Below are 27,181 nucleotides of genomic sequence, written 5' to 3'. Positions count from 1 at the left end.
TCTTGATGACTGTGGCTTTGTAGTAGAGCCTGAAGTCCGGCAGGTTAATTCCCCCAGTTCCATTCCTCTTCCTCAAGATTGCTTTGGCTATTCGAGGTTTTTTGTATTTCCATACAAATTGTGAGATTATTTGTTTTAGCTCTGTGAAAAATATCGTTGGTAGCTTGATAGGGATTGCATTGAATATATAAATTACTCTGGGTAGTGTACTCATTTTCACAATATTTTTTCTTCCAATCCACGAACACGGTATATTTCTCCATCTATTCGTGTCCTCTTTGATTAGTTTCACCAGTGTTTTATAGTTTTCTATGTACAAGTCTTTAGTTTCCTTAGGTAGATATATTCCTAAGTATTTCATTCTTTTCGTTGCAACAGTGAATGGAATAGTTTCCTTAATTTCTCTTTCTATTTTCTCATTATTAGTGTATAGGAATGCAAAGGATTTCTGTGTGTTGATTTTATATCCTGCAACTTTACTGTAATCATTGATTAGCTCTAGTAGTTTTCTGGTAGAGTCTTTAGGGTTTTCTGTGTAGAGGATCATGTCATCAGCGAACAGTGAAAGTTTTACTTCTTCTTTTCCAATTTGGATTCTTTTTATGTCTTTTTTCTGCTCTGATTGCTGTAGCCAAAACTTCCAGAACTATGTTGAATAGTAGTGGTAAGAGTGGGCACCCTTGTCTTGTTCCTGACTTTAGGGGAAATGCTTTCAGTTTTTCACCATTGAGGATAATGTTTGCTGTGGGTTTATCATATATAGCTTTTATTATGTTGAGGTATGTCCCTATATTCCCACTTTCTGGAGGGTTTTTATCATAAATGGATGTTGAATTTTGTCGAAGGCTTTCTCTGCATCTATTGAGATAATCATATGATTTTTGTTTTTCAGTTTGTTAATGTGGTGTATTACGTTCATTGATTTGCAGATATTGAAGAATCCTTGCATTCCTGGGATAAAGCCCACTTGGTCATGATGTATGATCTTCTTAATGTGTTGTTGGATTCTGATTGCTAGAATTTTGTTAAGGATTTTTGCATATATGTTCATCAGTGATATTGGCCTGTAGTTTTCTTTTTTTGTGGGATCTTTACCAGGTTTTGGGATTAGGGTGATGGTGGCCTCATAGAATGAGTTTGGAAGTTTCCCTTCCTCAGCAACTTTCTGGAAGAGTTTGAGTAGAATAGGTGTTAGTTCTTCTCTAAATTTTTGGTAGGATTCAGCTGTGAAGCCTTCTGGACCTGGGCTTTTGTTTGCTGGAAGATTCCTGATTACAGCCTCTAGTTCTGTGCTTGTGATGGGTCTGTTCAGATTTTCTATTTCTTCCTGGTTCAGTTTTGGAAAGTTGTACTTTTCTAGGAATTTGTCCATTTCTTCCAGGTTATTCATTTATTGCCATATAATTACTGATAGTATTCTCTAATGATCCTTTGTATTTCTGTGTTGTCGGTTGTGATCTCTCCATTTTCATTTCTAATTTTATTGATTTGGTTCTTCTCCCTTTGTTTCTTGATGAGTCTGGCTAGTGGTTTGTCAATTTTATTTACCTTCTCAAAGAACCAGCTTTTGGCTTTGTTGATTTTTGCTATGGTCTCTTTTGTTTCTTTTGCATTTATCTCTGCCCTAATTTTTAAGATTTCTTTCCTTCTACTGACCCTGGGTTCTTAATTTCTTCCTTTTCTAGTTGCTTTAGATGTAGAGTTAGGTTATTTAGTTGACTTTTTTCTTGTTTCTTGAGGTGTGCCTGTATTGCTATGAACTTCCCCCTTAGCACTGCTTTTACAGTGTCCCAGAGATTTTGGGTTATTGTGTTTTCATTTTCATTCATTTCTATACATTTTTGATTTCTCTTTTGATTTCTTCTATGATTTGTTCATTATTCAGCAGCGTGTTGTTCAGCCTCCATATGTTGGCATTTTTAATAGTTTTTCTCCCGTAATTGAGATCTAATCTTACTGCATTGTGGTCAGAAAAGATGCTTGGAATGATTTCAATTGTTTTGAATTTACCAAGGCTAGATTTATGGCCCAGGATGTGATCTATCCTGGAAAAGGTTCCATGTATGCTTGAGAAAAAGGTGAAATTCATTGTTTTGGGGTGAAATGTCCTGTAGATATCTATTAGGTCTAACTGGTCTATTGTATCATTTAAAGTTTGTGTTTCCTTGTTAATTTTTTGTTTAGTTGATCTATTCATAGATGTAAGTGGGGTATTAAAATCTACTATTATTGCATTGTTGTTAATTTCCCCTTTCATACTTGTTAGTAATTGTCTTACATATTGCGGTGCTCCTATGTTGGGTGCATAAATATTTATAATTGTTATATCTTCTTCTTGGATTGATCCTTTGATCATTATGTAGTTTCCTTCTTTGTCTCGTTTCACAGCCTTTTTTTTAAAGTCTATTTTATCTGATATGAGTATTGCTACTCCTGCTTTCTTTTGGTCTCTATTTGCATGGAATATCTTTTTCCAGCCCTTCACTTTCAGTCTGTATGTATCCCCCGTTTTGAGGTGGGTCTCTTGTAGACAACATATATGGGGGTCTTGTTTTTATATCCATTCAGCCAGCCTTTGTCTTTTGGTTGGGGCATTCAACCTATTTACGTTTAAGGTAATTATTGATAAGTACGATCCCGTAGCCATTTTCTTTATTGTTTTGGGTTCGAGTTGATACACCCTTTCTGTGTTTCCTGTCTAGAGAAGATCCTTTAGCATTTGTTGGAGAGCTGGTTTGGTGATGCTGAATTCTCTCAGCTTTTGCTTCTCTGTAAAGCTTTTGATTTCTCCTTCATATTTGCATGAGATCCTTGCTGGGTACAGTAATTGGGCTGTAGGTTATTTCCTTTCATCACTTTAAGTATGTCTTGCCATTCCCTCCTGGCCTGAAGAGTTTCTGTTGAAAGATCAGCTGTTATCCTTATGGGAATCCCCTTATGTGTTATTTGCTGCTTTTCCCTTGCTGCTTTTAATATTTGTCCTTTGTGTTTGATCTTTGTTAATTTGATTAATATGTGTCTTGGAGTATTTCGCCTTGGGTTTATCCTATTGGGGACTCTCTGGGTTTCTTGGACTTGGGTGATTATTTCTTTCCCCATTTTAGGGAAGTTTTCAACTATTATCTCCTCAAGTATTCTCTCATGGTCTTTCTTTTTGTCTTCTTCTTCTGAGACTCCTATGATTCGAATGTTGGAGTGTTTAACATTGTCCCAGAGGTCTCTAACATTGTCCTCATTTCTTTTAATTCGTTTTTCTTTTTTCCTCTCTGTTTCATTCATTTCTACAATTCTGTCTTCTAGCTCACTTATCCTGTCTTCTGCCTCTGTTAGTCTACTGTTTGTTCCCTCCAGAGTGTTTCTGATCTCATCTATTGCATTATTCATTGTATATTGACTCTTTTTTATTTCCTCTAAGTCCTTATTAAACCTTTCTTCCATCTTCTCAATCCTTTTCTCCAGGTTATTTATCTGTAACTCCATTTTGCTTTCGCGATATTGAATCATTTTCACCACCAAAATTCGAAATTCTTTATCAGGTAGATTCCCTATATCTTCCTCTTTTGTTTGTGTTGGTGGGCATTTATCTTGTTCCTTTACTTGCTGGGTATTTCTCTGCCTCTTCATCTTACTTATATTGCTTTGCTTGGGGTGGCCTTTCCCTCTTCTGGCAGTTTGTGGAGTTCTCTTTATGTATGTAGTTTCCTCGCTGTGTGTGTGGTTGGACGGGTGACTTGTCAAGGTTCCCTGGTTAGGGAAGCTTGTGTTGGTGTTCTTGTGGCTGGAGCTGGATTTCTTCTCTCTGGAGTGCAATGAAGTGTCCAGTAGTGAGTTATGAGATGTCAGTGGGTTTGGAGTGACTTTGGGCAGCCTGTATATTGAAGCTCAGGGCTATTTTCCTGTGTTGCTGGGGAATTTGCATGGTATGTCTTGCCCTGGAACTTGTTGACCCTTGGGTGGTGCTTGGTTTTAGTGTAGGTATGGAGGCGTTTGGTGAGCTCCTATCAATTAATGTTCCCTGGAGTCAGGAGTTCTCTGGTGTTCTCAGGATTTGGGCTTAAGCCTCTTGCCTCTGGTTTTTGGTCTTATTCATGGAGTAGCCTCTAGACTACTCTACTGTCATTTCCAAGGTGGTTCCCTCTGTTTTAGCTTCTGTTTGCTGGTCTCTTCAGTATCTAATTTCCGCCTTGACACTAGGGTGCGGGTGGACACTTTTTAAGGCTCAGTTGTTCAGTCCTGTTCTGGGAAGGGAGGAAAACTGCAGACAAATATCTCTGGTGTCTGTGGGGAGTGCTCGCAGCATCTCGGCCACACTGGGTTTGCCCCCGCTCACAGCATGTGTGAGACTGTCTACACTGCACAGACTCTAGGTTGCACTGCTGGGAACTATCTGAGGCTGGCGCTGGGTTGTATGCACTTCCTAGGTATGAGCGGCTCAAGTTCATGTTCTCGGGTACTCCACAAAGGCGCAAACTTGATTGGGCCTACGTTTTGTGCCTTCCCCAGTCTGAGCAGCTCAGGTGACCAGGTGTTTGGCGTGCGCAGTCGCTGAGACTTATCGCCTCCCCAGTCTCTGCCATATTTCTGTCCTTTATCGAGCCCATCTTTGCATGAAATGTTCCCTTGGAATCTCTAATTTTCTTGAAGAGACCTCTTGTTTTTCCTATTCAGTTGTTTTTCTCTACTTCTTTGCATTGATCGCTGAGGAAGGCTTTCTTATCTCTCCTTGCTATTCTTTGGAACTCTGCATTCAGATGCTTATATCTTTCCTTTTCTCCTTTGCTTTTCACTTCTCTTCTTTTCACAGCTATTTGTAAGGCCTCCTCAGACAGCCATTTTGCTTTTTGCCATTTCTTTTCCATGGGGATGGTCTTGATCCCTGTCTCCTGTACAATGTCACGAATCTCCGTCCAGGGTTCATCAGGCACTCTATCTATGAGATCTAGTCCCTTAAATCTATTTCTCACTTCCACTGTATAATCATAAGGGATTTGATTTAGGTCGTATCTGAGTGGCCTAGTGGTTTTCCCTACTTTCTTCAATTTAAGATAGAGTGCATGATGATCTATGGACGGAGGTTCATGACGTTGTACAAGAGACAAGGACCAAGACCATCCCCATTGAAAAGAAATGCAAAAAAGCTAAATGGCTGTCTGAGGAGGCTTTACAAATAGCTGTGAAAAGAAGAGAAGCGAAAAGCAAAGGAGAAAAGGAAAGATATAAGCATCTGAATGCAGAGTTCCAAAGAATAGCAAGGAGAGATAAGAAAGCCTTCCTCAGTGATCAGTGCAAAGAAATAGAGGAAAACAACTGAATAGGTAAAACAAGAGATCTCTTCAAGAAAATTAGAAATTCCAAGGGAACATTTCATGCAAAGATGGGCTCGATAAAGGACAGAAATGGTATGGACCTAACAGAAGCAGAAGATATTAAGACGAGGTGGCAAGAATACACAGAAGAACTGTACGAAAAAGATCTTCACGACCAAGATAATTATGATAACGTGATCACTGACCTAGAGCCAGACATCTTGGAATGTGAAGTCAGGTGGGCCTTAGAAAGCATCACTACGAACAAAGCTAGTGGAGGTGATGGAATTCCAGTTGAGCTCTTTCAAATTTTGAAAGATGATGCTGTGAAAGTGCTGCCCTCAATATGCCCGCAAATTTGGAAAACTCAGCAGTGGCCACAGGACTGGAAAAGGTCAGTCTTCATTCTAATCTCAAAGAAGGCAATGCCAAAGAATGCTCAAACTACCACACAATTTCACTCATCTCACACGCTAGTAAAGTCATGCTCAAAATTCTCCAAGCCAGGCTTCAGCAGTGTGTGAACTGTGAACTCCCAGATGTTCAAGCAGGTTTTAGAAAGGGTAGAGGCACCGGAGATCAAATTGCCAACATCTGCTGGATCATGGAGAAATCAAGAGAGTTCCAGAAAAATATCTATTTCTGCTTCATTGACTATGCCAAAGCCTTTGACTGTGTGGATCACAATAAACTGTGGAAAACTCTGAAAGAGATGGGACTACCAGAGCACATGACCTGCCTCTTGAGAAACCTGTATGCAGGTCAGGAAGCAACAGTCAGAACTGTACATGGAACAACAGACTGGTTCCAAATAGGAAAAGGAGTACATCAAGGCTGTACATTGTCACCTTGCTTATTTAACTTATATGCAGAGTACATCATGAAAAACGGTGGGCTAGATGAAGCACAAGCTGGATTCAAGATTGCCAGGAGAAATATCAATCACCTCAGATATGCAGATGACACCACCCTTATGGCAGAAAGTGAAGAGGAACTCAAAAGCCTCTTGATGAAAGTGAAAGAGGAGAATGAAAAGGTTGGCTTGAAGCTCAACATTCAGAAAACTAAGATCATGGCATCTGGTCCCATCACTTCATGGGAAATAGATGGGGAAACAGTGTCAGACTTTATTTTTTTGGACTCCAAAATCACTGCGGATGCTGATTGCAGCCATGAAATTAAAAGATGCTTTCTCCTTGGAAGGAAAGTTATAACCAACCTAGATAGCATATTAAAAAGCAGAGACATTACTTTTCCAACCAAGGTCCGTCTAGTCAAGGCTATGGTTTTTCCAGTGGTCATGTATGGATGTGAGAGTTGGACTGTGAAGAAGGCTGATCGCCGAAGAATTGATGCTTTTGAACTGTGGTCCTGGAGAAGACTCTTGAGAGTCCCTTGGATTGCAAGGATATCCATCCAGTCCATTCTAAGGGAGATCAATCCTGGGTGTTCATTGGAAGGGCTGATGCTGAGGCTGAAACTCCTATATTTTGGCCACCTCATGCGACGAATTGACTCACTGGAAAAGACTCTGATGCTGGGAAGGATTGGGGGCAGGAGGAGAAGGGGACGACAGGGAATGAGATGGCTGGATGGCATCAATGACTGTATGGAAATGAATTTGAGTGAACTCCGGGAGTTGGTGATGGACAGGGAGGTCTGGCGTGCTGTGATTCATGGGGTCGCAAAGAGTTGGACACGACTGAGTGACTGAACTGAACTGATAGAGCTTATCCATCTTTGGCTGCAAAGAATATAGTCAGTCTGATTTCATTGTTGTCCATCTGGTGATGTCCATGTGTAGAGTCTTCTCTTTGTTGTTGGAAGAGGGTGTTTGCTATGACCAGTGCGTTCTCTTGGCAAAACTCTATTAGCCTTTGCCCTGCTTCATTCCGTGCTCCAAGGCCTAATTTGCCTGCTACTCCAGGTGTTTCTTGACTTCCTACTTTTGCATTCCAGTCCCCTAGAATGAAAAGGACATCTTTTTTGGGTGTTAGTTCTAAAAGGTCTTATAGGGCTTCATAGATCCGTTCAACTTCGGCTTCTTCAGCGTTACTGGTTGGGGCATAGGCTTGGATTACTGTAATATTGAATGATTTGCCTTGGAAACGAACAGAAATAATTCTGTCGTTTTTAGGATTGCCTCCAAGTACTGCATTTTGGACTCTTTTGTTGACCATGATGGCTACTCCATTTCTTTTAAGGGATTCCTGCCCACAGTAGTAGATATAATGGTCATCTGAGTTAAATTTACCCATTCTAGTCTTTTTTAGTTCACTGATTCCTAGAATGTCGACGTTCACTCTTGCCATCTCCTGTTTGACCACTTCCAATTTGCCTTGATTCATGGACCTAACATTCCAGGTTCCTATGCAATATTGCTCTTTACAGCATTGGACCTTGCTTCTGTCACAAGTCACATCGACAACTGGGTATTTGTTTCGCTTTGGCTCCATCCCTTCATTCTTTCTGGAGTTATTTCTCCACTGATCTCCAGTAGCATACTGGGCACCTACCGACCTGGCGAATTCCTCATTCAATATCCTATCATTTAGCCTTTTGATACTGTTCATGTGGTTCTCAAGGCAAGTATACTGAAGTGGTTTGCCATTTCCTTCTCCCGTGAACCACATTCTGTCAGACCTCTCCACCATGACCCACCTGTCTTGGGTGGCCCCGCACAGCATGACTTAGTTTCATTGAGTTAGGGCTGTGGTCCATGTGACCAGATTTACTAGTTTTCTGTGATTATGATTTCAATGTGTCTGCTCTCTGATGCCCGCTTGCAATACCTACCATCTTATTTGGGTTTCTCTTACCTTGATCGTGGGATATCTCTTCACAGCTGCTCCAGCAAAGCGCAGCCGCTGCACCTTACCTTGGACAAGGGATATCTCCTCAAGGCTGTCCCTCCTGACCTTGGATGTGGAGTAGCTCCTCTCGACCCTCCTGCGCCCAAACAGCCACCGCCTCTTGGACATCGGGTAGCTCCTCTCGGCAGCCGCCCCTGACCTTGGGCGTGGGGTAGCTCTTCTCAGCCACGCAACTGCGCCTGGTCTGTTGCGCCAACGCTGCTAGCGCGTCGGCGTCTCGCTTCTGCACCTGGACTTTCCTGATAGCTCAACTGGTAGGGAATCTGCCTGCAATGCAGGAGACCTGGGTTCGATCCCTGGGTTGGGAAAATCCCCTGGAGCAGGGAAAGGCTACCCACTCCAGTATTCTGGCCTGGAGAATTCCATGGACTCTATAGTCTACGGGTAGCAAAGAGTCGGACATGACTGAGCAACTTTCACTGTGAATTATTAGGTCATAAAAGACATCATAGCTTCCATCTTGCCCCATCTGGAATCATTTGCCCAGGGAAAGTCAATTGTCATGTTGGGAGGATACTCAAGTAGCCCTGTGGAGGGCCAGCCAGGTAAGGAACTGAAGTCCCTACTAATATCTAGCATTAACTTTCGAGGAATGAGAATGAGCCACATTGGAAGCAGATTTTTTTCACCCTAGCCAAGCCTTCTGATGATTGAACCTCAGCTGATATCTTGACTGCAACTTCATGAGACCTTGAACTAGAGTCACTCAACTAAACCTCCCCTGGATTGCTAAACCATAGAAGCTGCATGAAATAATAAACATTTATAGGTTTAAGCTGGCATAGTTTGTTCTGCCACAGTAGATAACTACTATGACGTTGCTTAATTCTTACGTTTTCTTACCTAATGTTGAAGTCCCAAGCTGTTAGCTGCTCCCTGTGTGGACTCTCTGTGTGGACTAGTTTGGGCTTCATCACACTATCTTAGCTAGACTCCAGAAGTCATGTGGCATCACTTTTGTTGCACAGTATTCACTGATGCAGGACCAAAGTGCTGCCCAGATCCAAAGAGAGTGCAAGGTTCTTGGAGAGCAGGTAGGACTAGAAATATTGCTGTGGCCATTTTTGAAAACACAAACTGCCACACAGTATCTATACTAAATTGTTGATTAGGTCTCAGAATTTAGCTTCATGCCATTGGGGCAACATTTATGTGCTGGAATATCTGAACTTCTTATTGTTGAAAGTTAAATACTAGCTTCATAACAACAATTGAAGAGCAAACTTCTCTCTCTATCCCACACCTTCTTGTTTTCCCTTGCCCGAAACTATTATTTTAACACAATATTGATCAATATAAACTATATAGTATCTTTAGCTTATTTCTATGTTCTGTTTTGGTGTTAGTTCTTTTTGTTTTTAATTTGAATGTATTGACTGATATACCAACCATGGTCTATGACTACAGTGATGTCTTCGGCCCTGAATTGTCCTCATTTCTTTTATAATGTTATTGTTCTGTGGCCCATGAGAAAAGCGCAATACTTGTAACTTGATTGATCTCTCCTCAGTTGTTTTGAGCTTTGCTGTTGAGCTGTCTAACCGCATCTGCATGCTTGCACAGCATGATCGCTGTTCCCGCAACTGAGCTGAGCTTCTCCAGGCTGGCAGGTGCATGATGACAATGTCACCCTTTATCTTTATGAAGAATCAGTACAGGTATTTCTTCAACAGTCCTCTTTCCAAATCTTCAGCTGATGGTGCTGGATTTAAAATTAGAATTGACAATCAGGTGGCTGCATTGAAGTTTTAAAGCTACTCTAGGGAAATACAATTTTCTGAAGAATCTGACTTATTTTAAAAAACAAAGGTTGAAACTGAAGCATATTTTCTTGGAAATTTCAGGTGATTTTTAACATACACTCTCAGAATATATTAAAATTTTTTCTCAAAGTAAGGACTGACACAAAATAACTTTAAATGTAGCATTCTCATGTTTCAAATAGCTTCTTTACCTGCATTTTAGCTGACTCAGACTTTTGAATGAGCTAAACATTTTCACTGCAAGGGCATCCAACCAGTACATTCTAAGGGAGATCAATCCTAGGTGTTCATTGGAAGGACTGATGCTAAAGCTGAAACTCCAATACTTTGGCCACCTCATGCGACGAGTTGACTCACTGGAAAAGACTCTGATGCTGGGAAGGATTGGGGGTGGGAGGAGAAGGGGATGACAGAGAATAAGATGGCTGGATGGCATCACTGACTCTATGGACATGAGTTTGAGTGAACTCCGGGAGTTGGTGATGGACAGGGAGGCCTGGCGTGCTGTGATTCATGGGGTTGCAAAGAGTCAGACACGACTGGGTGACTGAACTGAACTGAAGTGAAACATTTTCACTAATTAAACATGCAGGTCATAGTATCAATAAAATTATTTTTCCCCCAAGTGGCCAAATTCCATCATTCTACTCTTCAAAGTTATAGTTAAAAATTCTAAGATTTAGAGAAGATGTCGTGATTTTAATTTAATATTCTCAAATAGTCTTCCTTCAGTAGCTCCATAGTTTCAGAAGTTTTTTTAAATCTTATGGAAATCAAGAAGATACACTTGCAAAAATCAATTTTCCAGCCCAAGTTTGATCATTCATTTATTGAGATGCTACTATAGGCCAGACTCTGAAGAAATAGAGAAGGCAAAGTAGACAATTTTGTAAACAAACTGTTTCAAACCAATATAATAGATAATAGAGATAGAAATATAGAGGAGTTGGAGCATAGACAAGGGGGCAACTTGTTTGTTTATGGAGCTGGAAAAATTTTGTAGAAGACGGATAAGTACTATTCATAGAAAAGAGATCCTAAAGGTTGAAAATAACTTATCTATAAGGAGAAGGACATTTTAGAGAGACAGGAAGGACTAAAATTATTTGTTGTTCAGTCACTGAGTCATGTTCGACTCTTTGCAACCCCATGAACTGAAGCACACCAGGCTTCCCTGTTCTTTGCCATCTCCCAGAGCTTGCTCAAACACATGTCCATTGAATCAGGGATGCCATCCAACCATCTTGTCCTCTGTCATCCCCTTCTCCTCCTTCCTCCAATCTTTGCCAGCATCAGGGTCTTTTCTAATGAGTTGTCTCTTTGCATCAGATGGCCAAGTATACTGGAGTTTCAACTACACAATCAGTACTTCCAGTGAATATTCAGGACTGATTTCCTTTAGGATTGACTGCTTTGATCTCCTTGCAGTCCAAGGGACTCTCAAAAGTCTTCTCCAACACTACAGTTCAAAAACATCAATTCTTCAGCACTCAACCTTCTTTATGGTCCAACTCTCATATCCATACATGACTACTGGAAAAACCATAGCTTTGACTAGATGAACATTTGTCAGCAAAGTAATGTTTCTGCTTTTTAATATGCTGTCTAGGTTGGTCATAGCTTTTCTCCCAAGGAGCAAGTGTTTTTAAATTTCATGGCTGCAGTCACCATCTGCAGTGATTTTGGAGCCCAAGAAAATAAGTCTGTCACTGTTTCCATGGTTTCCCCATCTATTTGCTGTGAAGTGATAGGACTGGATGCCATGATTTTAGTTTTCTGAATGTTGAGTTTTAAGCCAGCTTTTTCACTGTCCTCTTTCACTTTTCATCATCATCTTCAGAAAGTTCTTCTTCACTTTCTGCCATAAGGGTGGTGTCATCTGCATATCTGAGGTTATTGATATTTCTCCTGGCAATCTTGATTCCAGATAGTGCTTCTTCCAACCCAGCGTTTCTCATGATGTACTCTGCATATAAGTTAAATAAGCAGGGTGACAATATACAGCCCTATGTACTCCTTTCCCAATTTGAAACCAGTCCATCCATGTCCTGTTCTAACTCTTGTTTCTTAACCTGCCCACAGATTTCTCAGGAGGCAGGTCAGGTGGTCTGGTATTCCCATCTCTTTAAGAATTTTCCACAGTTTATTGTGATTCACACAGTCAAAGGCTTTGGCATAGTCAATAAAGCAGAAGTAGATATTCTTCTGGAATTTCCTTGATTTTTCTATGATCCAACAGATGTTGGCAATTTGATCTCTGGTTCCTCTGTATTTTCTAAATCCAGCTTGAACATCTGGAATCTCATGGTTCCTGTACTGTTGAAGCCTTGCTTGGAGAATTTTAAGCATTATTTTGCTAGTACTCTTGCCTGGAAAATTCTGTGGGCTACAATCCATGGGGTCGCAAAGAGTCAGACATGACTGATCAACTTCACTTTCATTTTCACTTTGCTAGCATGTGGAATGAGTGCAACTAAAACTATAAAGGGCATTAGAAACTTTTTTTAAATGTTGAGGTTAGAAAGGAGGTGAGGGTTTTATATAGACAATAAGAGAACACAGAATGATTTCCATCTGGGAAACCACATTCAGTTCAGTTCAGTTCATTTCAGTCACTCAGTCATGTCTGACTCTTTGTGACCCCATGAATCACAGCACGCCAGGCCTCCCTGTCCATCACCAACTCCTGGAGTTCACTCAAACTCATGTCCATTGAGTTGGTGATGCCATCCAGTCATCTCATTCTCTGTCGTCCCCGTCTCCTCCCACCCCCAATCCCTCCTAGCATCAGACTCTTTTCCAGTGAGTCAACTCATCGCATGAGGTGGCCAAAGTACAGGTTTCATTGAAGAAAGTTAAATAGTGGGAGAGGAACTGGATGTTGTGTCGACTGAACAATAATTATGAGAGGTGAAGAAGAGTCTTAAAACTCAACATTCAGAAAACTAAGATCATCTATCTGGTCCCATCACTTCATGGCAGATAGATGGGGAAACAATGGAAACAGTGAGAGACTATTTTTTTGGGCTCCAAAATCATGGCAGATGGTGACTGCATCCATTAAATTAAAAGATGCTTGATCCTTGGAAGAAAAGTTATGACCAACTTAAACAGCATATTAAAAAACAGAGAAGTTACTTTGCCAACAAAGGTCCATCTAGTCAAGGTTATGGTTTTTCCAGTAGTCATGTATGGATGTGAGAGTTGGACTATAAAGAAAACTGAGAGCTGAAGAATTGATGCTTTTGAACTGTGGTGTTGGAGAAGACTCTTGAGGGTCCCTTGGACTGCAAGGAGATCCAATCAGTCCATCCTAAAGGAAATCAGTCCTAAATATTCATTGGAAGGACTGATGGTAAAGCTGAAACTCCAATACTTTGGTCACCTCACGTGAAGAACTGACTCATTGGAAAAGACCCTGATACTGGGAAAGATTTAAGGTGGGAGGAGAAGGGGAAAACAGAGGATGAGATGGTTGGATGGCATCATTAACTCAATGGACATGAGTTTGAGTAAGCTCTGGAAGCTGGTGATGGACAGGGAAGCCTGGCATGCTGCAGTCCATGGGGTCGCAGAGAGTCGAACATGATTGAGTGACTGAACTGAACTGAGCTGAAGAAGAGTCACAACAATGGAGAGGAATGGGGAGGTAACTGAGAAATAGATTGTAGGTAGAATTACTAGAATTAAGAAACTGATCTGGGGTTCAAAGGAGAAGTGCATCACTTAATATCTAAAACAAAAAGCTGAATTCATTGCTTGTTAAAGAAGAGTTTGCTCTGCTTGAGCTATGCAGTCTCCCTGAAAAGTAAATTGCTTTTAGGAAGCATGGAGGTTATAAATTTGTGAACATTCATTGACTGGAGTTTTAGGGATTGGTTGCCTCTTAGCAATGGAAATACAGTTACTGGAGTGAGGCAGTTGTTGACTGTTGCTGATTGGCTCTTAAGAAGCTGTCGCTGAATGCTCAACATTTAGGAGTGTGGTTTCTGAAGCGAAGCTGTCATTGATTGAGTGGAATGTGTTTGAAACTGATTCTGATGGTTACTTCTTCCTTTACGCAAAATGTAACCCGTCTTCGTCTTTCGTGAATTTAGAGAATAACAACTTTTATTTTTATGAATTAAAATAGAAGAAAAAAAAGTCATAATTAGCTTCGCTTGATGGAAAGAACTAGTACAGGAAGAAGAACCAGTGTGAAACACACACGGGGAAAGGAGCAGAGACGCAGCAGGATGTGGTGATTTGGCTGTGTGAACCTGTATGGAGGACACTCAGCAGGTTGTTGGAGATTTGGAAAATGGTTCATCTATAGGCATCATTGACACACAGGAGAGAACTGAAACCATCAATGAAATAAAGTAGTTCAGGAAAACCTTGTGGAGTAAAAGCGGAAACTGGCCAATGATAACACTAAGTGGTACTTGTGAATAGGAGAACCAGGAGACATAAACTGGAGAAAGCAAAGGAGAGAGTTTCAGACTCTTGAGTTAGCAACACTTGCGAGTTTATTAAAAAAAAAAAAAGACTAAAGTGGCCATTATCTTCAGTAAGAGTCATTTCAGTAAAATTATATTAATAGCTCTGAAAATCACATTTAAGGGTTACCTAAACTTGAGAGTCCCTTGTACTGCAAGGAGATCCAACCAGTCCATTCTAGAGGAGATCAATCCTGGGTGTTCATTGGAGGGACTGATGTTAAAGTTAAAACTGCAATACTTTGGCCACCTCATGCGACGAGTTGATTCACTGGAAAAGACTCTGATGCTGGGAAAGGTTGGGGGCGGGAGGAGAACGGGACAACAGAGAATGAGATGGCTGGATGGCATCACCGACTCTGTGGACATGAGTTTGAGTGTACTCCGGGAGTTGGTGATGGACAGGGAGGCCTGGCGTGCTGTGATTCATGGGGTCGCGAAGTTGGACACGACTGAGCGACTGAACTGAACTGAAACATTTTGGCAGAAAGTGAAGAGGAACTAAAAAGCCTCTTGATGAAAGTGAAAGAGGAGAGTGAAAAAGTTGGCTTGAAGCTCAACATTCACGAGACAAAGATCATGGCATCTGGTCCCATCACTTCATGGGAAATAGATGGGGAAACAGTGGAAACAGTGTCAGACTTTACTTTTGGGCTCCAAAATCACTGCAGTTCGTGATTGCAGCCATGAAATTAAAAGATGCTTACTCCTTGGAAGGAAAGTTATGACCAACCTAGATAACATATTAAAAAGCAGAGACATTACTTTGCCAACAAAGGTCCGTCTAGTCAAGGCTATGGTTTTTCCCATGGTCATGTATGGATGTGAGAGTTGGACTGTGAAGATAGCTGAGCTCTGAAGAATTCATAGTTTTGAACTGTGGTGTTGGAGAAGACTCTTGAGAGTCCCTTGGACTGCAAGGAGATCCAACCAGTCCATTCTAAAGGAGACCAGTCCTGGGTGTTCATTGGAAGGACTGATGCTGAGGCTGAAACTCCAATACTGTGGCCACCTCATGCGAAGAGTTGACTCATTGGAAAAGACTCTGATGCTGGGAGCGATTGGGGGCAGGAGGAGAAGGGGACGACAGAGAATGAGATGACTGGATGGCATCACTAACTCGATGGACATGAGTTTGAGTGAACTCCGGGAGTTGGTGATGGACAGGGAGGCCTGGCATGCTGTGATTCATGAGGTTGCAAATAGTTGTACATGACTGAGCGACTGAACTGAACTGAACTGAACTGAAACATTTTGGCTGTCAACTTCTGATTGTTGTTGTGGTTGTTTAGTTGCTAAGTTGTGTCAGACTCTTTTTGTGAGGTAGCCCGCTAGGTTCCTCTGTCCGTGGAATTTCCCAGATAAGAATATTGGAGGGGGTTGCCATTTCCTCCTCCAGGCGATATTCTTGACCCAGGAATTGAATATGTGTCTCCTGCATTTAGAGCTGGATTCTTTAACATTGAGCCACCTGGGAAGCCCCAACTGCTGATATAATGCTTCATATTTGATTTATGTGTCTTAGGTACTCACGAATTTTATTAGTGTTCCTCACTTGGGAACTCTGAGTGTGATTTTTGTAGTGGTTGTTTTTTTTTCATTCTCTCTCAAAATTTTTGCTTAAGAGCATAAAATGGAAGGATTTTCTTTTTTTCCCTGCCTTTTCCCCCTTCACTTCTTATCACTTTCCTACTTGCTACTTAATTTACTCATTTGTTGTTTATTGTTTCTCTCTCCTCTGCCTGAATCTAAACCCCATGAAAAGGTCTTGTATTTCCTTCAGTCATCTCATCCAAGTACCTAGAAAGTATGCGTACTGTATACGAGATGCATATTGGTTGAATTAGTAAACAATACTGACAACAGTAATGACCATTTATTAAGCCTATTTGTGCCACATGCTTTACAAACATCCCACATAAATCTCACAAACAAGGTAGAATTTTTATTTTTTAAATTAAAATTTTGATGTTTAATTTATTATTTATTTATTTTTATTGATATATGACTTAGAATGTTTTTAATTCTTGTTTTACAGCAAAGTGATTCCATTATTAACATTGACAATGTTGTTAATTCCTGTTTTATAGCAAGGTGATTCCAGCAAAGTGTAGATTCTTTTTAAAATATCCTTTTCCATTATGTTTTATTATAGGATATTTTTTTAAATTGGAGGATAGTTGCTTTACAATGTTGTGTTAGTTTCTGCTGTACAACAGTGTGAATCCGCTGTAAGTATACATATATCCCTTCCCTCTCTTGAGTCTCCCTCCCACCCCTAATCCCACCCCTCTAGGTCATCACAGAGCACCACGCTGAGCTTCCTGTGCTATACAGCAGCTTCCCACTGGTAATCTGTTTTACACATGGTAGTGTATACATGTCAATGCTATCCTCTCAATTCATTACACCTTCCCCATCGGTGTCCACATGTCTATCCTCTATGTCTACATCTCTATTCCTGCCTTGCAAATAGGTTCATCAATACTGTTTTTCTAGGTTCCATACGTGTGTGTGTGCGCCAAGTTGCTTCACTTGTATCTGGCTCTATGTGACCCCATGGACTATAGCCCACCAGGCTTCTCTATCCCTGGGATTTTCCAGGCAAGAGTACTGGAGTGGTTGCCATGCCCTCCTCCAGGGGATCTTCCTGACCCAGGGATTGAACCCGCATCTCTTATGTCTCTTTCATTGGCAGGCAGGTTCCTTACCACTAGTGCCACCTGGGAAGCCCCTTAGATTCCATATATGTGGATTTCCAGATATATGGGTTCCATATATATATACTAGATTTGTTTTTCTCTTTCTAAATTACTTCACTCTGTATGACAGACTCTAGATCTATCTACATCACTATAAATTACCCAATTCTGCTTTTTATGCTTGAGTAATATTCCATTGTATATAAGTACCACAACTATTCTATCCATTCATCTGTCAGTGGACATCTAGGTGGCTTCCATGTCCTGGCTATTGTAAATAGTGATGCAGTAAACATTGGTGTACATATGTCTTTTTGAATTAAGCTTATTATGTGCCACATACTCTATAAATCTAATAAATGGGCTTTCCTGGTGGCTCAGATGGTAAAGAATCCGTCTGCAATGTGGGAGACCTGGGTTCAATCCCTGGGTTGGGACGATCCCCTGGAGGAGGGCATGGCAACCTACTCCAGTATTCTTGCCTGGAGAATCCCCATGGACAGAGTAGCCTGGTGGGCTGCAGTCCATAGGGTTGCAGAGTTGGACACAGCTGAGCTAATAAGCACAAGCACAAATTTAATAAACAAGGTTCAGTTCAGTTCAGTTCAGTTCAGTCGCTCAGTCATGTCCGACTCTCCGCGACCCCATGAATTACAGCACGCCAGGCCTCCCTGTGCATCACCAACTCCCGGAGTACACTCAAACTCATGTCCACAGAGTCGGTGATGCCATCCAGCCATCTCATTCTCCGTCGTCCCCTTCTCCTCCCGCCCCCAACCTTTCCCAGCATCAGAATCTTTTCCAGTGAGTCAACTCGTCGCATGAGGTGGCCAAAGTATTGCAGATTCAGCTTTAGCATCAGTCCCTCCAATGAACATCCAGGGTTGATCTCCTTTAGAATGGACTGGTTGGATCTCCTTGCAGTATAAGGGACTCTCAAGAGTCTTCTCCAACACCACAGTTCAAAAGCATCAATTCTTCGGCGATCAGCTTTCTTCACAGTCCAACTCTCACATCCATACATGACCACGGGAAAAACCATAGCCTTGACTAGACGGACCTTGGTTGGCAAAGTAATGTCTCTGCTTTTTAATATACTATCAAGGTTGGTCATAACTTTCCTTCCAAGGAGCAAGCGTCTTTTAATTTCATGGCTGCAATCAGCATCTGCAGTGATTTTGGAGCCCCAAAAAATAAAGTCTGACACTGTTTCCATTGTTTTTCCATCTATTTCCCATGAAGTGATGGGACCAGATGCCATGATCTTTGTTTTCTGAATGTTGAGCTTCAAGCCAACCTTTTCACTCTCCTCTTTCACTTTCTTTTTTTTTTTGCCAACAAAGTTTTATTTTTATTTTTTTTATTTCTAAAAAAGAATTTTATTTAAAAAAAATTTCACTTTCATCAAGAGGCTTTTGAGTTCCTCTTCACTTTCTGCCATAAGGGTAGTGTCATCTGCATATCTGAGGTTATTGATATTTCTCCCAGCAATCTTGACTCCAGCTTGTACTTCTTCCAGCCCAGCGTTCCTCATGATGTACTCTGCATATAAGTTAACAACAGAATAGGAAAAACAAGAGAGCTCTTCAAGAAAATTAGAGATTCCAAGGGAACATTTCATGCAAAGATGGGCTCGATAAAGGACAGAAATGGTATGGACCTAACAGAAGCAGAAGACATTAAGAAGAGGTGGCAGGAATACACAGAAGAACTGTACAAAAAAAAAAAGATCTTCACGACCAAGATAAACAAGGTAGAATTTTTTTTTTTAATTTGACTGTGCAGAGCAGCTTGTGGAATCTCAGTTCCTTGACCAGGGATTGAACCTGGGCCACTGCAGTGAAAACACCAAATCCTATACTACCAAAGGACTCACAAAAGGGTTATTTTTAATATTCTTATCTTTTTGAAATATTTTGGGAAAGTATCATCCTCATTCTCTTTATACCCTGAGTTGCCCCACCTTTTAAGGATAGTAATTCCTTTGATTGAAGAAATGGGAAAACTCTCAGTAACTGGAACTCACTACATTCGAAGGTGAGCCTGGAGGGTCACTGGGCATCTCTTTCTTTCTTGTGTGAGGTGACCACAACCTCCAGGTGCCTGAGAATGGATCTTCTCTGTACTCTCAACTCTTCCCACAAAATTCTAAAGGATAACCTTGAGAAGAGGTGATTGGAGGCCCTTATATTTCAAATGTAGGTCTAAGCTAGATTAGTTACTAACTTATTTATCAAATTTAAGACATAATAATTTTAAGATGCACCCTTCTTTTACATGCTATTAAGAAAATAATGTCAATTGAACCACAGTAAGATGTTTTATTACTTAGAATTTTTATATTATGCTAATTGCAAGGGCATTTTAGACATATCTTGCATGGATTTTTCTTGCAATTCATGCAATCCAGGCTTCCCTGGTGACTGGGCACTGGTGGCTCAGGGGTAAAGAATCTACCTGCTAATGTAGGTGGAGAAGGAAATGGCAACCCACTCCAGTGTTCTTGCCTGGAGAATCCCAGGGATGGGGAAGCCTGGTGGGCTGCTATCTATGGGGTTGCACAGAGTCAGACACGACTGAAGTGACTTAGCAGCAGCAGCAACAGCTAATGTAGGAGACTCGGGTTCCTCTCTGGGCCAGGAGGATACCCTGGAGAAGGAAATGGCAACCCACTCCAGTATTCTTGCCTACGAAACCCCATGGACAGAGGAGCCTGGTGGGCCCACAGTCCATGGGGTCAAAAATAATCAGACACAACTTAGTGACTAAACAACAATTCTTGCAATCACTCACTGTGTATTCATAAAAGAAAAACATAAAACAAATTAAGATATTCTTAAAATTTCTTCACATTAAAATTTAGATTCTGAGTTGTATTTTGATTGGGTTGTCAGTGTCTACGATTGGCAAGTATTATTTTCCTCTCTGCCACAGCACTAGTGACCCAACATTTCTTAAAAGGATGCTTTCCTAAGCCACTGATACCCATTCTGTAAACAAGATTTTGCAAGAACTGTGGCTGGTCAATAGCACTTCCAAAACACATCCTCATTTCAGATTTGTTTAAATATGAGAAAGTGAAGTGAGGTATTAGATGTTCAGTCGTGTCCGACTCTGTGATCCCATGGACTGTAGCTCACCAAACTCCTCTGTCCATGGCTTCTCCAGGTAAGAATACTGGAGTGGGTAGCCATTCCCTTCTCCAGAGCATTTTCCTGATCTAGGGATAGAACCTGGGTCTCCCGCATTGCAAGCAGATTCTTTACCATCTGAGCCAACAGGGATCAAATCCACAAGTAAGAAAAAAGGCGACTTAAACATATATATATTTCCCTACTCATATCATTTTTTAAGGGTATGATTTACATGTAAAACAAAGCATCCAGGAAAGTGACTTAGGAGATTAAAAAAAAACATATTCCTCGTCTTTTGCCCTGTGAAAGGAAAGCAGATGCATAGATGAGTTTGGGTTAGAGATTCAGCTGGATAGCATGAGGGAAGATGATAGAGGAAAGAATAGTTTAGCTAAAGTGAGAAGCATGAATTAACAATGAGATCATGGGAAATGAACTTAATTTCCAGTCCTCAGGTATGTCCATTGTAAAATCAAAATAATCATCCAGTGAGGCTCAGATGAGACAGAGTTTGGAAAAGCTGTTTATAGACTAAAGCTTCTTCTGAGGAGTGCTGTGGTTGTGGTTGTTATTGCAGGCAGATAGATCCCTTCCTCTGATTCTCTCCAAACAAAATGCCCTTTCTCCATTACCAGGACTGTAGTCCGCAAGGGTTCTCTGTCCATGGGATTCTCCAGGAAAGAAAACTGGAATGGGTGCCTATTCCCTTTTCCAGGGGATCTTCCTGATCCAGGGATCGAACCTGGGTCTCCTGCATTGCAGGCACATTCTTTATCGTCTGAGCCACCAAGGAAGCTCATACACCTGGGTAGTTCACACTAATCAATACTCTACTTTCAGGTGCAGGCAAAGTTGCTAAAGCAAGGTCTTAGCTGTAGATGGAAGTAGCTGCAAAGCAGGCTGGGTGGTCACTTAGGGTGCTGCAATCAATGTTGTGTGGTTCTCAGGATGAAGCCCACTCCACAGGTCAGTTCTCTGTTATATTGGCTCCTCCAGCATCATCATGTCTGAGATTGGTGTTTGGCCAATAGATTTAGGTAGAATGTGATTTTTATTGCTGGGAGATGCCTTAAAAATCATCTAATCCAACTTTTTCATTTTAAATATGAGGAAGTCTATTCTGTAAAATTTAAATTCTTTGCATAAAATGACATTGTTAGAGAGTGGCAGATATGGAGTTCCAAATGCCTTTTGTGAATTGCCCTACATTCAGCTGTATTTGTGCTGTAAACAGGGTAATATGATTGTATCTTCATGATGTATGTTTGTTTTCAAAATTCATAGCAGAGGAGATTGAGAAGAAACCTCTCGGTTTTTGTTTGTTTAATGAATATTTCTCTGAAAATCACCAAATGACTGATTTCCCAAGAAGTGGTGTAAGGCAGTCTGAAGAGCTGATTTTAGAACAATTGTATTTAACATGTATACCTTGGAATCTTGAGTGAAGCATAAGATGGGAGGAAAGAAGTTGGGACACTATTTCCTCCCTTTTTCTGTGATGCTACTGCTGCTGCTAAATCGCTTCAGTCGTGTCCGACTCTGTGCGACCCTATAGACGGCAGCCCACCAGGCTGCCCCGTCCCTGGGATTCTCCAGGCAAGAACACTGGAGTGGGTTGCCATTTCCTTCTCCAATGCATGAAAGGAAAATGGAAAGTGAAGTCGCTCAGTCGTACCCGACTCTTAGCGACCCCATGGACCGCAGCCTACCAGGCTCCTCCGTCCATGGGATTTTCCAGGCGAGAGTACTAGAGTGGGTTGCCATTTTCTTCTCCCCTCACCTAAATTCCGCACTTCATTTATAATTCTCCTTCCTTCAAACAAAATGCTAATAAAGATATCACATTTTATGACAAACTGAAGAACTCTGGGTGTCTGCAAGTTCCATGTCTTCAAAGATGGTCTCCAGTACTTGGTTTCTATGAAATAGGATACTATCTCATATCAGATACAGGATTTACCAAGACAAATTTCACTGGAAATGCTTTTCTTTGCTGCAGATTTAATGACTTCCTAGAGGCTCTTGTGTTAGATTAAGATTCTTTTAGTTGAAGCAATGAACTCTTTGGAATACCTTAAGTAAGAAAGGATACAAGAAAGGACACAAAGTATTTCATGGATCACAAGAGCAGAGCTGCATTCAAGTCTTAGGGTAGAACTGGAACCCAAAATTGAACACTCTAAGAGCCTTCTTTCTCTGCTCCCCTCTGTCCAACTGCCTCTTCATTGCTGATTGACTTCCTCTGCTGCTATGGTCCAAATGGAAAATGAAAATATGGCTGCTGACAGCACCCTGGCATATATTACAGCTCACGTCTCCTGCCTCCAAGAAGAGCAACTGCTAGTAAAGAGTAGGTTTGGAGTACATCTGTGGAAAGTCTTGAATATTTGGTTAATAAAAAATTGCTGTAATTGTTATTTTTTAGCTGCAGGATCTTAATTCCTTGACCAGAGATCAAACTCATGCCCCCTGTAGTTGAAGCACCGAGTCCTAACAACTGAACTGCCAGGGAATTTCCTATTACTCTTGTGTCATTAAACATCCTATACTAATATGCAGAATAGCTTTAGTGAAATGTTTTCAATTAACTAAATTCACTATTGAAATAAAGTGAAAGAAATAAAGGAAAATTGTAGACATAAGCTGGCAAATAGAAAGCATTTCATTTAATGGCAGACTGGGAAAGGATGGCTATATATGATGAACTCTAGTCTCTGGTTGAGGTGATGGGCTTGAAAAATAATAGAATATTGCAGAGTCGAGTGTTGCTATAGGAACAGTTATCTAAAGATCTAATCAGTGTCTTGTTGAATGAAAGGATTTTCTGTTCAGTATGAAATATTTCAGCACGTGTTAAAAATAGTTTTCTCAAAGCCCTGCAATCTGTGTCCCCAAATCTGCTAGTTGCTAAGATTTTTAAAACAAATTTTAAAAACAATCAAAACTGTGTAATGAGCATGTTGCTAAATTTTGATAAATGTGATGAGGTTAAACCTATGTTTATTACATAAGTTATTCAGTTAGAAGGATCAAATGTGTAATAGTTGGCTTTCCCCAAGGCAAAGCTTCAGAAAGGACCTGGGGGAGAGGTGGTTTGTTTGGAAGGTGATTAGGCAAGCAGATCAGGAGAGCGGTAGTTGGCAGAGTGAGGTGGGGAAGGAGATTTGCCCCTCTGAAAGATGGAGGCCAGGGCATTTATCCACTACTTCTGTCCCCCATTGGCTGAGGGTTGCCTCTTGAATGTCTTTGTTTCTCAACTGACCTAGAAAGAGAGCCAAGTGACCTCTGGCCTCCCAGGAGAGGGTTCATGGGCAGAACGTGGAAAGATGGGAATCTCAGGCTTGAAGCAGAATGCTGGCAGTAGTTGAGTCTAAGCCCATGTAGAGGTGATGTGACACAAGTACCAGTGAAATCTGCTCTGTGTAATTTCAGGACAGTAATTCCCTGACTGCCCCCTACCTCCCCCTCCCCCTTAGTCCAAGAAGTCTAATTTCTTATGGCATATTACTTTATTTTCTAGCACAATGACACTTAGTGAGTTATTTAGTCTCTCTCTGTGTTAGTGCTTTGTCTCTAAAATTGGGATAATACTAATACTATTCGCAAAAGAGTTGTGATGAGGATTAAATGCATTAAAATTTGTAATGCCCTTAACAAAATGTGCAGTCCATGGTAAATGCTTGATGAATGTTAGCCATTATTATCATGAATAATGGTGGAGTAGTAATGTACCACTAACACTACCATTGATGGTGAAGCCTATTTTTGCATCTTTTAATAGTATCTCCACAATGTCAATAACTTCACTGCTGAGTAATTTCTACTTTATCTCACACACATTATCTGATTTATTCCTCACCACAATTCATGTGAAGAACTGGTACTTTGAATTCTGAAAATATCTCTCAGATAGAAAATCATGGGCTGTTTTCAGAACACTGTTGAATAATGTAACTCTTGTTAAGTCTCTTTAGTATGTCTTCAATGTGTCTAAAACTGGTGAAGTGTATGTTCTGAGCTTTAAAGCCCTCATTATATGAATTCATTCAGGCAATCTCAAGTCCTTCAGCTGAGATAGCGGCAGATTTAAATACTATTGTTTGTATTGGAAGGATACTTTTAGATTACACAAATGATTTTCTGCAGGGCCAAGATGAAAGCACAAATCACACAGGAAGAGGAACCAAGGCTCACCTGAAAGAAATTGCAACCACTACTTACTAATGAAAATATTTCAAAGGGTCTGTATCTTAAAATACGTGTATCTTTAGAACAGTTCTAATGAGGTGGATGAAACTAGAGCCTATTTTACAGAGTGAAGTAAGCCAGAAAGAAAAACACCGATACAATATACTAATGCATATACATGGAATTTAGAAAGATGCAAACGATAACCCTGTATATGAGACAGCAAAAGAGACACAGATGTATAAAAGAGTCTTTGGGACTCTGTGGGAGAGGGTGAGGGTGGGATGGTTTGTGAGAATGGCATTGAAACATGTATATTATCATATGTGAAATGAATCGCCAGTTCAGGGTCGATGCATGTTTCAGGATGCTCGGGGCTGGTATGCGGGGATGACACAGAGGGAGGATAAGGGGAGGAGGGAGGTGGGAGGGGGGTTCGGGAGGGGGAACTCATCTACATCCAGGGTGGATTCATGTCAATGTATGGCAAAACCAACTAATATAATATTGTAAAATAATTAGCCTCCAATTAAAAAAAAATTGATACACAAAATTAAAAAAAACATGTATCTTTAATAGAGAAAAGGAAGAGTGAACAAGTTCATACTTTTCAAGTAATATTAAGTCATTTTCCATTTTTATATTGGTTCTTTATTCAAGATGCTTTCAAATATATTAACTCAGTTACAGGGCTGCAATTCTTAATAGGAAAATGAAACTGATAATAGTTACTGTATTTATTAACTTGGGCTACTATTAAAAAAACCCACAGATTGGGTGGGTTAGATAAGAGAAATTAACTTTTTCACAGTTCTGAAGGCTTGAAGTCCCTGATTAAGATCTGGTAGGACTGTTTTTTTTTTTTTAATATTTATTTAATTCCTTGTGTCGAGGGTAGCAGAGCAGCTCCCTTGCTGTGATCTATTGAAGGACTGGTTTTTGAGAGGACTCTCTTGGCTTGCAGACAGCAGCCTTCTGATGGTGTCCTCACACTGCTGAAAAGAAAAAGAGTCAGCAAACTTCTGATGTCTCTTCACTAGGACACTGATCTTATCTGATCAGACCCCATTCTTAAGGCCTCATTTAATCTTAATTACTTCACTAGAAGCTTCATCTCCAAATATGACCATACTGGGCATATAAATTTTGGGGGTTACACAAAGTTTCATTTCATAACATTTACTTAGGAAAATATTTTTAAACAAAAATGGTAGCTCATCTTCTCTATAAGCAAAAAGTATTGGTTGCTCAGTCATGTTCAACTCTTTGAGACCCCATGGACCACAGCCCCCCAGGCTTCCCTGTCCATGGGATTCTCCAAGCAAGAATACTGACTGGAGTGGGTAGCCATTTCCTTCTCCAGGGGATCTTCCTGGCTCAGGAATTAAACCATGCTCTTTCACATTGCAGGCAGATTCTTTACCATCTGAGTTTCCAGGGAAGTCCACAAGTATGAAAGGAGAAGCATTGGCCAAATGCATGAGAAAGACAACAGTGTTTTTCTTTTAAAAGGGTCATCCAGGCACAGGCAATGAGTAAGGCTCTTTCTTTGCACCTCATCTAATTTAATTCTAAAAACTACCCTCATAGACAGAATTATAAGTGATTTAAGAAGTTTTTTTTATTAGGGAGGAAAACAAGACATTAAAAGTGGACCATTCTTAGAAATCTTTGGAAATAGTCTGAAATGCATGGGTGTGGAATGCTTTAATGTAGCCTTGTCTGAAATCAGGGGGTTGATATTTGCTATAAAACTCCAAATACATTGCTATATCTCAGATTTTGGGAACAGAATCTTACTTACTTAAAGAGATGGTTTCAAGAGGAAATTTGTTGAAATGCAACAACCTTCATTCTTTTTGGGCTAGCTGAACCTTCAGTTAAGTGTGATTAACCCACTCCAGTACTCTTGCCTGGAAAATCCCATGGATGGAGGAGCCTGGTAGGCTGCAGTCCCTGGGGTCACTAAGAGTAGGAAAGACTGAGCGACTTCATTTTCACTTTTCACTTTCATGCACTGGAGAAGGAAATGGCAACCCACTCCAGTGTTCTTGCCTGGAGAATCCCAGCGATGGCACAGCCTGGTGGGCTGCCGTCTATGGCATCTCACAGAGTCGGACACGACTGAAGTGACTTAGCAGCAGCAGCAGCAGCAGCAGCAGTTGCTGTTGTGTGTGTGCTCAGTCACTCAGGTGCATCTGACTCTTTTGTGACCCCATGGACTGTGGCCCACCAGGCTCTCCTGTCCATGGAATTTTTCAGGCAAGAATACTGGAATGGTTTGCTATTTCTTCCTCTGGGGGATCTTCCTGACCTAGGGATTGCACCCATATCTTCTGCATTGACATCTCCTGCATTGACAGGTGGATTCTTTATAACTGAGCCACCTGGGAAGCCGATTGATAAGGATTGCTAATGATTACCAAATGTTACATACTTTCTAGGTGTTCCATAACAATCTCTTCATGCTTTGTGTTAGTCGCAGCTCAGTCATGTTTGACTCTTTGTGATCCCATGGACTGTAGCCCACCAGGCTCCTCTGTCCATGGAATTCTCCAGGCAAGAATGCTGGAGTGGGTAGCCATTCCCTTCTCCAGGGGTTCTTCCTGATCCAGGGATCGAACCCAGGTTTCCTGCATTGCAGGCACATTCTTTAGAGCCACCAGGGCCTCTTTCGTGCTTTAAAACTACAGACATGAGAGAAAAACACACTTAGCCACACTTTCCTGCACAGAGT

At 41.0% G+C, this 27,181-nt stretch overlaps 1 protein-coding gene across 1 annotated transcript in view; it reads left to right on the top strand.

The window, feature by feature from the left end:
- Positions 1 to 27,181, top strand: part of LOC129560798 (WD repeat-containing protein 43-like) — a 153,885-nt gene that overhangs the window by 108,636 nt on the left and 18,068 nt on the right. Inside the window, exon 6 of the mRNA XM_088840479.1 lies at positions 19,094 to 19,159. Coding sequence (XP_088696605.1) covers positions 19,094 to 19,159 — 66 coding nt within the window. The remainder of the gene's footprint in view (positions 1 to 19,093; positions 19,160 to 27,181) is intronic.

This window comes from Moschus berezovskii, chromosome 10 (assembly GCF_049115385.1).
Source record: "Moschus berezovskii isolate FMDL1 chromosome 10, NW_MosBer_1.0, whole genome shotgun sequence".
Classification (NCBI taxonomy): domain Eukaryota; kingdom Metazoa; phylum Chordata; class Mammalia; order Artiodactyla; family Moschidae; genus Moschus; species Moschus berezovskii.
This window is presented reverse-complemented; position numbering and strand designations above follow the sequence as displayed.